The following is a 14,511-nucleotide window of genomic DNA, read 5'->3' as shown; positions in this document are numbered from 1 at the left end:
TAAATGGTATTCTTATAAAATTTGTTTGGCTGGGTAAAATGCCTGGAATTGCCTTAGTATCTTTGCAAAAGCCAATTGCGGAGGGTGGGATAAATTTTCCAAACTTTTATAGGTATCATCAAGCCTATATTTTACGCCAGGGTATGTATTGGGTCCTCCCAGAACTCATGGAAAATATCCCAGATTGGTTGTATTTGGAATGGCGACTCATGTTTCCTATAAACTTATCTCATGTTCTCAGTGTTAAGATGCCTAGGAAATATAAAGAGAACAGAATATTGATGGACACATGGAAAACATTGCGTTATGTCAGCAATTTAACTCCAAATCCAATACATAAATCAACAAATCAATCTTTATGGCTAAACTCCAAGATCCAAATTGGCGGTTTTAAAATCGTATGGAAGCATTGGATTATTGCAGGTATACGGACTTTAGGTGATGTTATTTTAAATGGTAAATGATTTTTAAATGATTTTTCACTACTGCAACATAAATATGGTCTAAACCAATCACAAAACATTAAATGGTTGCAGTTGAAGCAGGCTATTCAGAGGGGTTCCCTGAATGGAAAAATCTTAATAATCAGTATAGTCTGGAATTCTTATGCTTTCAGGCGGATTTCTTGGGACACCAGGCCGCACAGTGGTATAAATTGATATCTGGATATATGAATAAAAAACCAAAGACTGGTCTTAAAGACATTTGGAGCATTGATATTAAGCATCAAATTTCTGCATCTCAATGGCCACAAATTTGGTCTTGGAGAATGAGATGTACAGTGTCTGCATCTGAGACAAACTTGGTTCTTTTTGTTACATAGAGCATTTCGGACCCCAGTTAGATTGCAAAAGTTGGATAGCTCTAAGTCTAATAGATGCTGGCAATGTAATCAGGAAGCAGGGACTCTCGATCATTTAATATACTTTTGTCCCTGCATCAATGCCTTTTGGAAATCAATTTGGTCTCAAGTTAATTGTTTATTAGAAAACCATGTAGCTCTATCATATGATACAATTCTATTTGGGACATCAATGAGAATAAAAAAGTCAAATTTCATCAAGCAATAATAAACTTTTATTAATAATGACAGGAGTTGCCATTCAACATATCACCAGAAATTGGAAAAATTACACTAGACTTAATTACACCTTCTGGTGGAATTTGTTGTGCCATATATACAAAATGGAAAAAACAATTTCCATACAAAAAGGGAATTATAATAAGTTTTAAAAGATTTGGGGGCCATTGGTAACATATTGTAATGATTAGACACCTTTTTACACTGAAAGTATAATTATAATAATGGGAGGGGGTGATATATAGTTATATTATAGGTTTATGATTACAGTATTTGTTGAAGGTGTGGGTGGGGGAGGGGGTTAATTTATGTATTTATGATGATAATAGAAAGATTTTCAAAGTGATGTGTATGATTCAATTGATGTAATATTGTACACTTGATGTAAGATGAAAAAATGAATAAAGAATTGGAAAAAAAAAAAGAAAGAGAGTAAAGCGCGCCCATGCTATCTACAGCTGTGACAGCACACACTAACTTACCATGCACTATCTTCAAGGTGCTGTCAACACATATAATCTGGCTATTCTCCACCCCTTTTTTGCCCCCTGCCATGCAAACAAATACCAAGAAATGAGGGAAGGAAGAGTTGCAGCTAGATAGTAAATGTTACTATACACTAATTCATTTCAAATCAGTAAACAGACCTCTAACTGGCAGAACCTAGGCCCAACAATACTGACAGGTAATGAATGGATAGAGCATGGGAACATTCCTGGGTTCCACAGCAATTAATGCTGTGCTTAGAGAGCCTCCTAATCTCAGCAGCATCATATGAGATCTCATATGATATCCATCGTCTTTTACTTTCCAAAGGTATTCACTAATGGATCTGAAGGGCCCCAAATGAGGTCCTGAGATTTCTAGTTATACATAAAGAATACATATGAGACAGATTTGCATACAATGCAAATCTAATGCATATGCATTAGGTATACTCTGAAAACCCAACCTGTTTGCAGCCTTCAAGGATAAGACTTGAATGTCGGGTCTATGACAACTGGTAGAACAATAATTCGTAGAATACAATAGGTAGGATCTTTCTACCAATTCTCGCCTACCAATTGTCTTCTGCCCAATTGTTGTACTGCTACCAATTGTCGGCATCCTAACATTGTTTGAATGCCTGCTGAACAGCATCGGAATGGTCTGCGTAGGCTGACTCCTTGCCGGCTATAAAGTTCTGCAAAAACCCGTCACCCCCTCCACTCCTTCCAACATCCCCACCAATCCCCCTGCCTCCTTCCTGACACCTCACACATCCCGAGAATGGGTCCACATAGGCCAGGGGGTGTCCAATGTCGGTCCTCGAGGGCCGCAATCCAGTCGGGTTTTCAGGATTTCCCCAATGAATATGCATTGAAAGCAGTGCATGCAAATAGATCTTATGCATATTCATTGGGGAAATCCTGAAAACCCGACTGGATTGCGGCCCTCGAGGACCGACATTGGACACCCATGACATAGGCTGACAACTTTCTGTCTATCTGCGTAAGCCGATTCCTTGCTGGCTACAAAGATCTGCAAAAAACCTGTCATCCCTCCACACCCTCCGATATCCCCACCGATCCCTCCATCCCCTTTCAAGGATAGCACCCCTTCCTAACACCTCATCCTCCTACCTGACATACCCACTGACACCCCCAGCCCCCCTTCTGATACCCCGACATGCTTCTGACAAACCAAACACCCCTCCACACACTCACGACTTCCCCATCCATCCACCCCCTCCAGCAACCCTAGCAGTCCACGTAGACAGAGTCCTTGGCCAGCTAAGAAAACTAACACCCCTCCACACACCCCAACATCTCCACTGATCCCCCAATAGTCCCCCATCACGACACCCCTCTGACATTCCCACACCTATGCATGAAACATCGGCAGGAGGGATGCCCATTGCCTCCTGCCGGTAGGGTTGCCTCTTCAAAATGGCAGTCCTTCCCCCTCCTAGTGCATCTTGGGATGCACTGGGAGGGGTCTAAGGTCCTGATTAGCTAATCAGAGCTTTAGGCCTCACTGAATTGTCGAGCCAACATTTTGAAGAGGTGGCCCTATTGGCAGGAGGGAGTGGGCATCCCTCTTGTCGATGTTTCATGGAAAGGTACAGGGAGGTTTGAGGATGTCAGAGGGGTTTTGGAGGGTATGTGAGGTGTCAGGAGGGGGGGCTATCCTTGATGGGGGGCTTGTAGGATTGGTGGGGATGTCGTGGGTGTGCAGGGGTGTCATATTTGTCAGAGGAGTGTCGGGGGTATGTATAGCGTCAGGGAAAGGGCTAAGGGGATCGGTGGGGATGTGGAGCAGTGTCAGATTTCTCAGCCGGCAAGGAGTTGGCTTACACGGACTGCCCGTGTTGAGAGGATGACAATTGGGTGCAGAAATTAGTAGGAAGACAATTGGGTATAGCAATTTGTAGGAAGATTCTACCAATTGTCGTATCCTATGAATTGTCTTCCTACCAATTTCATCTTACCAATTGTCGTTTTACTAATTGTCTTTCTACCAATTGTCGGGATCCCTTCAATACCACTGTTGTATATAATGTTTAACTCTTTACAATCAAAGAACCTTAAAATCTTTCTTCAGCGATGTGGATCTTCCCTGTGAAATTCCAGCAGCGATGACTGATCCAGAATGAATCATTGGGCCTTCCTGCACATAATGGAAATGAGAAGTTATAGAACAGGGACAGGCTGCGCCACCACGTCAAAATCCAGTCATAGTGGCAGGTCTTGGAGAATTGTACTCCACGTGCCCACATGAAAGGATGAAGTGTTACAGCTCGTTACAGCTCTGCAAGGCTGCCTGGACTGCACATAAGAGAGAGGATCCATCAAATAAACCTAGATAAACAAAGCAAGGAGTTCTGATCTCCTCAAAGCCCTCTTTTACTCTTCTGGAATACATTTACAGTGTTACTTTCAGTTATCTTCCTGCTCTTGTTTTTCTCTTGGGATGCCTCTCTCTGATTATACAATGCAAACTATTCCTAGAGAAAGAGATCTACTTTTACTGCATTTTCTCATAAAAATCAAATACTTACAATATACAGGTCATTAGGGCTAACCCAAGGGAATCCAACACCTTAGACCAGAGGTTTCTAACCTAGTCCTTAGGACACACCTAGTCAGTTTGGTTTTCAGGATATCCACAATGACTATGCATGAGATGATTTGCATACAATGGAGACAGTGCATGCCAATTTAATGCATGGTTATTGTATATATCTATAAAACCAAACTTCCTTGGTGTATGCTGAGGATTGGTTGAAAACTCCTACACTAGGCTAACCTTCAGATGTTAAACCCCCAAGCTGCAGTCCAACCAACATCTTCCCTTCCCTATCCCTTCCATAGACCTATCCTCTCCATATGTCCCTCCTTCCCTTCTCAACTCTATTCAACAATGTCCTTTCCTTTACAGCAGAGGTTCTTAACACACGGTACGTGCACCATTGTCAGGGGGTACGTGGCACCAGCGCTGTATATATCCCAACTTCCTTCTGCCGTCGTGTATCTCCTGCCTGCCTAGTCTTCTCTCCCCAGCCTCCCCTCCTTCTTAGACCAGCAGCGGCAGCTCACTGTGTGCTTTTAACTTCCCCACATAGCTGCCGCTAGCATTTAGCCAGCAATTCCATCAGGCAGCCTCAGGCCTTTGCTAGGCTGGCCCACCACCAACGAAAAAGGAAGTTGCATCATTGGAGGTGGGCCAGCCTAGCAAAGGCTCCGAGGCTGCCTGATGGAATCGCCGGCTCAGCAGTACCTCTCCTCTCCCTAGCGGCAGCTCACTGCTGTGCTTTTAACTTCCCCACATAGCTGCTGCTAGTGTTAATCTAGCTGCGGTTCCTTTGCTAGGCCGCCCGCCTCTGATGATGCAACTTTCTCTTTCGTTGGAGGTGGTCTGGCTTAACAAAGGCCCCGAGGCTGCCTGATGGAACCGTGGCTAAACTAACGCTAGTGGCAGCTGTGTGGGGAAGTTAAAAACATGCAGTGAGCTACTACTAGGGAGAGGAGAGGTACTGATGGACAGGGAAGGGAGATGGGGGAACTGCTGGACAAGGGGGAGGGAAAGGGAAGGGAGAAGAGGTGCTGCTGAACCTGGTAGAAGGGGAGGGAAAGTAAAGTTGCTGCACGTTGGAGGGGAGGGTGAGATGGTGCATGAGAGAGCATATAGTATGTGAGTGGGGTTGGGAGGAGGGAAGGAAGAAAAAAATGTTGCAGGATGGATGATGGTGAGTGAGAATGAGTGAGGGTAATGAGAGAGGGAGAAATGGACATGGTATGGAGGAGAAGAAGAAATGGGGCATGGGGAGAGAGCATGTTGTGAGTGGAGTTGGGGAGAGATGGACTGGGGGGTGGGAAGGAGGGATGTCACACTTGAGGGAAGGGCGAGGAGGTGTGCAGGAGGCAGAAACATTGGACTCATGTAGAGAGAGAGAGAGAGATGGATGGGGAGGGCAGAAAGGAGGGAAGGAGAAATGTCATACTCAGGGGAAAGGGGAAAGAGTAAAAAGTTGGATTCATGGAGGGAGAGAGATGGATGTTGGTTGGGGAGGGAATGAGGATTGGAGAGGAAGCATGCAGGAGCCAGAGAGAATGAAATATTGGACTGGTGGAAAGGAGGGAGACATGTTGGATGTGGCAGTAGAGGGAGTGGGAGAGATGTACCTTGGATCTCTCTCTCTTTCTCCACTCCCTTTGCAGCAAGGGAGGGAATGAGAGAAGGGCAGTGAGAGAGAGAGGGAGACATGTTGCCAGTAGGGAAGAAAGGAAGAAAAGTTGGATTCATGCAGGGCCAGAGAGGAGGTCCGAAGGAAAGAAATCATGCAGGAGGCAGAAAGAAAAATATTGGATGCACAGTCAGAAGAAGTGCAACCAGAGACTCATGAAATCACCAGACAACAAAGGTAGGAAAAATTATTTTATTTTCAATTTAGTGATCAAAATGTGTCAGTTTTGAGAATTTATATCTGCTGTCTATATTTTGAACTATATTTGTCTATTTTTTCTGTACTTGTTACTGAAGTGACATTACATGTTTTAAAGCCTTGACCTCTTTATCATCTATATACATTTTTTTTTCAATTAACATTTTCTCTGCGTAGTGTGCTTTGTGTTTTTTTAATTTTGTGGTTACCATTATATATTAATAAGATTATATTGTGTGTATTTGAAAAATGGATGTAAGAAATTGCATTACAATTAGTACTTTTATTATGGGGGTCGGGTTAGGAGAAGAGCTTGGGAAGAGGTACTTGGTTGATATTTGTTAGACTTAGAGGGTACTTGGCTTGAAGAAGTTGAGAAGCTCTGCTTTACAGGACCACCTTCCTTTTTCTCCTCTGCTTGAACTATCACCAATGCTATCCTTTTATCCAAGCTGTCCCAAAGAGTTTAAAGCAGCATGAATAGCATGGGGTTTTTGACTGTACATGTGCTATCAAGATCTGCTTGGTCCTGCCCCTCAACACAAACTTCCTGCTGGAGGTTAAAGGACGCCACAGACCTTGAGTAAGTGCCTGCACTCAGAGGCCTCACACCAAGCATACCACTTTCAAGTGCTTCAGTTTTGCCACGGCAGAGGAAAGATAGCAGAAGCAATAGTGGAAGAGAAGAGGGAGCAGGCTATCTGCTATTCATCCCCATTCTCTTACCATAGGTGAATGTGTAGTCTGCTTATTGGTAGGGTTGCCCTGCTTTTGTCTCTTTCTATTAAGACCAGTTCAAGGCATAGTCAGAGATAACACATGGGCTCTATTTCTTTCTATAGGAGTTCTCAGCACAACCCTTGGGTTTTCAGGATAAAGATCATTAATATGAACAAGTTAAATTTGCATTCAAAGGAAGAAGTGCATTTAATTTCATACATATTCATGATGGATATCCTGAACCCCTGGTCCATCTCAATGGTGAGGAACCTTTCCAAGTCTGATAGGGTTTTCAGAAAAATTTAAGGAATATGGATGAGATAGATTTGCAAGCAAATCTCTCTCATGAATATTCTTTAGGAATATCCTGAAAACTGGTAGAGAATGACAGGGGACAAGGATGGAAATAAAACCTGTGGGGACAGTACCGAGAGCGGATGCAAGGAGGCAAGGTGAACTACAAGAAATAAACGGTTGGCTCAGGAGATGGTGTGAAGAGGAGGGTTTCCTTTTTGTTCGGAACTGGACAACTTTCTTGGGAAAAAATAAGCTCTACAGGAGAGACGGACTGCACCTGAGCACGACTGGGACGAGGATGCTGGCACGCAACGTCCAGAGCGCCATAGATTTGGCTTTAAACTGAGGACGAGGGGAAAGCTGACAGTCGATCTGACACATCGGACAGTCAATCTGACACATCGGACAAAAGTATCAAATAAGGATACTGAGCAAGGACATTGTAAAAGAGGGCTCGGGACTGAGTGGGAATTTTTGGAAAAAGGACCTAAGGATGCAATACAGGGGCCCAGGGCCAAGGACATTGAACAAGGACATTGTAAAAAAGGGACCGGGACTGAGTGGGAAATTTTGGGACAAGGACCTAAGGACACAATGCAGATGCCCAGGGCCAAGGACATTGAACAAAGACACTGTAAAGGAGGGCTCAGGACTGAGTGGGAATTTTTTGAAGAAGGACCAAAGGACAAATTGCAGGGGTCTAGGGCACAAATGAAATTGGCAAACAGGACTAACAGAGAACAACGGAATCCAAAAGGTCTACCAAAAATGGGGAAGCAGGCTGAGGACGAACAGACACACCACAGGAGGAGGATGACCGAGACGAGGCTTGGGGACTGGCAACTCATGAGGGGGTCGCCAAGAGCGCCAAACCACGAGGAAAACCAGCAAGAGAGGCAAATAACCAGGACTTACATTGCCTATATACAAATGCTAGGAGCCTAAGGGCTAAAATGGGAGAGTTAGAAGTCTTAGCCAACAAAACGGGCCTAGACATAATCGGAGTCACAGAATTGTGGTGGACCGATGACAATAAATGGGATGTGGCTTTACCAGGGTTCAAACTCTACAGGAGAGATAGGCCACACAAAAAAGGTAGAGGAATAGCGCTATATATAAAGGATTCCATACATTCAACCAGGATGGAAACAACTGGAAGGGCGGATGACTTGGAATCACTATGGGTTAAGCTATCCGGAGGAACTGGAGCAGACATAAAATTGGGTCTGTACTATCACCCACTAGGACAAACGGAAGAAATCGACCAGGATCTGGAGGCTGAACTGGGGCAGGTATGCAAAAGCGGAAGTGTGGTGGTGATGGGGGACTTCAACTACCCGGGAATAGACTGGAGTATAGGGCACTCAAACTGCATGAGGGAGACCAAATTCCTGGAGGTCACAAGGGACTGTTTCATGGAACAACTGGTCACGGAACCAACACGGGGAGATGCCACTCTTGACCTAATCTTCACCGGACATGGGGGACCCGCTAAAGAGGTGGTGGTACTAGCCCCACTAGGAAACAGCGATCACAACACGATCCAGTACAGGCTAGAAATTAGATCATCAAAGGTGAAAAGAACTACAACGACAGCACTGAACTTCAAAAAAGGGAATTATGATGCCATGAGGAAAATGGTGGGAAAGAAACTCAACGACACCGCAAGGAAGATGGAGTCCGTAGAAAAAGCCTGGACCTTACTCAAGGGCATGGTGCACGAAGCACAAAACCTGTGCGTCCCCAAGTTCAGGAAGGGGTGAAAAAAAAAAATAGAACAAAAAATCCAGTGTGGATAACAAATGCAGTGAAAAAGGCGATAAGTGACAAGAAGGCAGCATTCAAAAAATGGAAAAAGGACAAATCAGAGGACAACCAAAAGGAGCACAAAAAACACCAAAAGGAGTGTCACCGAGTGGTTAGGAAAGCAAAAAGAGAATATGAAGAGAGACTGGCGGGGTAGCAACAAACTTCAAATCATTCTTCAGGTACGTCAAGGGGAAGCAACCAGTAAGGGAGGAAGTGGGACCCTTGGATGATGGAGACAGAAAGGGAGTGGTAAAAGAGGAAAAGGCGATAGCTGACAGGCTAAATGAATTCTTCACTTCAGTCTTCATGAGGGAGGACACAACCAACATTCCGAAACCTGAGGAGATCGTAAAAGGAGATCAGGATGAAAATCTGGTCCAACTAGAGGTGAGCAAAGTGGATGTCCTTAGGCAGATAGACAGTCTAAAGAGTGACAAATCGCCAGGTCCGGACGGCATTCACCCAAGGGTACTCAAGGAACTAAGGAACGAAATAGCTGAGCCACTTAGACAAATATGCAACCTATCCTTAAAAACTGGAGAGATTCCGGAAGACTGGAAAATAGCAAATGTCACGCCCATCTTCAAGAAAGGCTCAAGGGGAGACCCAGGAAACTACAGGCCGGTGAGCTTGACCTCGGTCCCGGGAAAGATGATGGAAACGCTGATTAAAGACTGCATCTGGGAACACATCGAAAACACTGGGCAGCTAAAGCCGAGCCAGCATGGCTTCTGCAAGGGCAGGTCATGCCTCACTAACTTATTATACTTCTTTGAGGGGGTAAGCAGCCAGGTGGATAAAGGGGAATCTATAGACATCATTTACCTTGACTTCCAAAAAGCCTTCGACAAAGTACCATAGCTAAGGAAGCTATGGAACCACGGGGTGCAAGGGGAGGTCCACCGATGGATCAAAAACTGGCTGGCGGACAGGAAACAGAGGGTTGGAATAAAGGGCCATTATTCACACTGGCAATGGGTCACGAGCGGAGTTCCGCAGGGGTCGGTGCTGGGACCGCTCCTGTTCAATATATTTATTAACGACCTGGAGGCAGGAACAAAATGTGAGGTTATTAAATTTGCGGATGACAATAAACTATACAGCAGGGTCAAAATCATGGAGGACTGCGAAGACCTCCAAAAAGATCTGACAACGCTGGAAGAGTGGGCCAAAAAGTGGCAAATGAGCTTCAACATAGGGAAATGCAAGGTCATGCATGTAGGGAAAAAGAACCCGATGTTCACTCACAAAATGGGGGGGGGATCACCGCTAGGGGTGAGTAACCTTGAAAGAGACCTGGGAGTGATGGTAGACACATCATTGAAGGCGTCGGCGCAGTGCGCCACAGCCTCAAGGAAGGCGAACAGAATGTTGGGCATCATTAAGAAGGGTATCACGACCAGGACGAAGGAAGTAATCCTGTCACTGTATCGTGCAATGGTGTGCCCGCACCTGGAGTACTGTGTCTAGTACTGGTCACCGTACCTCAAGAAGGACATGGCGGTACTTGAGAGAGTCCAGAGAAGAGCAACTAAGCTAATAAAGGGTATGGAAGACCTCTCATATACTGACAGACTGAAGAAGTTGGGGCTTTTCTCCCTGGAAAAGCGGAGACTTAGAGGAGACATGATAGAAACCTTCAAGATCATGAAGGGCATAGAAAGAGTAGACAGGGACAGATTTTTCAAATTACGGGGAACCACAAGTACAAGGGGGCACTCAGAGAAATTGAAAGGGGAAAGGATTAGAACAAACGCCAAGCAGTTCTTTTTCACTCAGAGGGTGGTGGATACATGGAACGCGCTACCGGAAGATGTGATAAGCAGAAGCACGCTACAGGGCTTCAAAGAGGGTCTGGACAGGTACCTGGAGGACAAAGGGATTGAGGGGTACAGATAGGAGTAGAGGTAGGTAATAGGGATAGGATTAGAGGCAGTTACAAAATTAGTCAGGGACACTGTTCAGGCAATTAGGCCTGATGGGAGCGGACCGCTGGGCAGGATGGACCTCTGGTCTGACTCAGCGGAGGCAACTTCTTATGTTCTTATGACAGGGACATATTTATCCCTGTGTCATTCTCTAGGTCCTCAAGGATTGGAGGTTTCACACTCACCTTTCATAAATAGATTGTCTCTTATTTGTAAATAAACTGAGCCATAATCATGCTTAGTTGCTCCTAACATATAGGTTCTTTCTCCTCTGAATCAGACAATCATGCTCTAATGTGGAGGGGGTTTCAACAAGATGATTTTATACATCTACAGTTTGATCTTCCTTGATTTCTGTGTTTCTAAAATAGGCACCCATATGCCTTTATAAAATCACCCCAGTGAAATCAGGGAAATATAGGGACATATATTTACACCTGTTCCAATGCAGACATAATAGTGTGCAAGTATGTGCTGGAAACACAAAGCCCTCACCTTTTTGAGCTTACATCTTAACCATTTCTATAATAAAGACCTTTTCTTACCTTTCCAACAGCCAGTCCTCCAGCAACTGATAAAATCACACCACAGACTTTAACAACTAGGGTCTGGAAAAAAGAAGATAGACAAGTAAAATCTTAATATGAGTTTTACTTGTTTGCAAATAAGGCCCAACATCTATCTACACAATAGACACATTGGGCCTGATTCCATTTAGGATGCCTGGTCTCAGCAGCTGCCTAAGCAGCTTTTGAGAATTGCACATGGGCATCCTATATAACAACCACAATTCTCTAACAAGCATCCATGTCACAGGCGCCAGTTAGAGAATCGCATTGCCGCTGAGCTGATCACAGCAAGGAAATCTCCCTGCCACGATCAGCTGAGCGGCCGCAACAGGAAACCTCTCAGTTGTGAAGTCAGCTGGCAGGAGGGATGCCCAGTCCCTCCTACCAGCACGCTCCCATCCCAAATGTCCCCAGCAGGAGGGATTCCCACTCCCTCCTGCTGGAAACCCCCTCCCCCTGAAGATCAATGGCAGGAGGGATGCTCACTCCCTCCTACCGAAACCCTTCCACCCTCCCTAAAGTTCACTGGCAGGTAGGATGCCCACTCCCTCCTACTGGAACCCCTCCACCCTCCCTAAATATCACAGGCAGAAGGGATGCCCACTTCCTCCTGCTTGGTACCTCCCTGAAGACATGCCCCCATCCCGACACCCCCTAAGCTGACACGGTCACCCCGTACCTACTTCTCACAGGCCAGCCAGAGGGATGCTTACTCCCTTTGGCCAGCAGGCCCGCCACCACAGAATGGCAGGCCTTCCCCTTCCTGGTGCAACCTGGGATGCACCAGGGAGGGACCTAAGGATCTGATTGGCCCAGGTGCCTAAGGCCCCTCCCATAGGAGTGGCATTAGGCGCCTGGTCCAACCAGAATCTTAGGCCTCCCTTTCAGTGCATTCTAGGATGCACTGGGAGTAGACTAAACTCCGATAGGCCACTTCCCTTAGGCCACCCTCAGTGGTCGCGTCTATTTGAAATGTAGACCAGCATTTTGCTGGCCTACATTTCAGGTGCCTATCTTGGCCCTAGGGAGATGTCTATAGATGCCCAAGCTAAACTAAGTTATGTCTCAAATGGCAGTGTATCTTATCCACCATTAAAATACCCTTATGCATACAAAGACTTTAAGTCAGTTTAAAGGATCCTCAGCGGCACCACTTGGAGCTCAATAACATTTCATTGCTCCAAGCTTTATGTGTCTACTCGTCATCGGGTCCTATTTATCTATTCAAATTAGTCATACTATTATTCACTCTTGCATTTTATCAGAATTAAGATAATTCACTCTTGCATTTTATCAGAATTAAGATATTTTTTGATCAATGTTTAAAAGCTGTCACTTAGCTTTTTCGTGTGGTCTCTGGCAAGGGGAATGTCATACCGACATGTTTCGCTGTAAGTAGCTTTTTCAAGGAATATCCCCCCAATATTAAGCCGCCAGCACTTATAACCACTCAGTCCTTAGAGACTAAACTAAGCTAAACTAAGGCCACTTCTGGGTGAAACCATGCCCATGCCTAGCCTTGGGTGAGCTTAAGCTTATGCATCTCCCTAAGCTCATAAAAAGGCCTACAGTGTTGGCGACCTGCCTCAGGATGTTTTGCGGGTTTTTTTTGTTTTTTTTAACTTGTGTCCCGATTGACTGGTTAGAGAGCGGTAGGACGCCTACTGCCGCCTACAATCAGGACACCATTTATAGAATTTCGATTATTATCTCCCCACAATCTGCTGTACTAGAAAATAGTCACTTCCTACAGACTCAGGCACTAAAGAGAATCTCTATCACTCCTTATCTATTGGGAGGAGGGGGAAAATGAAAAGAAGATAGGGAGAAAAAAGAGCATTGCCCTCAAGACATTCCTGGAGTAAACACCTATCATCTTCTAGACCCTAGCTCCAGTGCAGACTTTTCTAATGCCCTATGGCTCCTGGCCAGGAAGTGAGAAGGCAAATCATCTTTTGCTTCAAATTTTAATGCAGAAGGGATAACTACAGCACACTCTCCATATCCCCAAACTTACCTTCAACCGGACCACGTGAGGAATTTTCACTCCATTCAGGAAACACTTGATCTGGGGAATTCCACTACCAGCAGCTATGGGCTGAGGACATGAAAAAGTCACTAATACATTACAGAGTCTGATGAAATGTAAGTATTACAGCAAGTGTTAACAGAAAATCTGAGAAAGAGATCATATGGCTTGTGAATCAGTTTGAACATACCAAAACAGTAATGAATCTAACACAATTAGAAACCTTATAGAAATAGAAACTATGTGTAACAATGATAGATGTTTAAATAAATATATAAAAACAAATAAACAAACAGTTCCTATAAACTTTATGTGTGTGATGTTCTGCCAGGTTCTGCACTCAGCTCCCCTCCCTGCCAAGTTCTGCACCCAGTCCCCTTCCCTCCCTGCCCTGCACGTAGTCCCCTCCCTGCCAGGCTCTGAACACTGTCCCACCTTTCTTCTCTGTACCCTCTTCAACTTAAAAAGAGCCAACTTCATCAGTGATGTCACAATGGCATGATTGTCCCGTACTCCCCTCTGCCCTCTAACCTAGCCAGCAGATTAACCCTTCCTAAACTAAACTAAACCTTAAGTTTGTATACTGCATCATCTCCATAAAGATAGAGCTCGGCACGGTTTACAGGCAATTCAATAAATGAGGGAAGGACATAATAAGAAATTAGGGGTTATGAAGATAGCTAGCTTTACATTTCCCCTTAACTTAAACCACCTAGTGGTAGGCCATCTCCTGCCCTGGACAACAGTAATAATTACCACCCTCCCTCCTTCCCTCCCTTGCATACCTGTGCCCTGGTGGTCCAGCATGTATCCTACACTGAAATCTTCTTTGTAAAGGTCTGCTGTCTGCCTGGAGCCAGAGTACGGGATGTCACCACCTGTCTTGATAGACTACTCAAACCCCAGGACAACTTCCCCATGCTTCTCGTCCATGTGGGGACAAATGACACTGCAAGGAACACCCCGGAGAACATCACCAGAGACTTTAGAGTCCTGGGCGAGAGGCTGAAGCAGACCGGAGCGCAGGTGGTCTTCTCCTCTATCCTCCCAGTTAGAGGCAAGGAGAGAGCCAGGGACGAGCGTATCCTGAGGACTAACGAGTGGCTACAGGGATGGTGCCGGGATATGAACTTTGGATTCCTAAACCATGGAGA

The 14,511-nt window shown here is 45.2% G+C and overlaps 1 protein-coding gene across 2 annotated transcripts in view; it reads right to left on the bottom strand.

Moving 5' to 3' along the window:
- The window catches only part of CLCN7 (chloride voltage-gated channel 7), a 279,608-nt gene that overhangs the window by 151,229 nt on the left and 113,868 nt on the right, over nucleotides 1–14,511 (bottom strand). For both annotated transcript variants that reach the window (XM_033914321.1, XM_033914322.1), the window contains 3 exons: nucleotides 13,346–13,426; nucleotides 11,305–11,367; nucleotides 3,647–3,730 (listed from right to left, as the gene is read on the bottom strand). In XM_033914321.1, the coding sequence (XP_033770212.1) occupies nucleotides 3,647–3,730; nucleotides 11,305–11,367; nucleotides 13,346–13,426 (228 nt within the window). The remainder of the gene's footprint in view (nucleotides 1–3,646; nucleotides 3,731–11,304; nucleotides 11,368–13,345; nucleotides 13,427–14,511) is intronic.

The sequence above is a fragment of the Geotrypetes seraphini genome, chromosome 11 (assembly GCF_902459505.1).
Source record: "Geotrypetes seraphini chromosome 11, aGeoSer1.1, whole genome shotgun sequence".
NCBI lineage: Eukaryota > Metazoa > Chordata > Amphibia > Gymnophiona > Dermophiidae > Geotrypetes > Geotrypetes seraphini.
The sequence above is the reverse complement of the archived record's forward strand: the minus strand, read 5'-3'. Positions and strand labels throughout refer to the sequence as shown.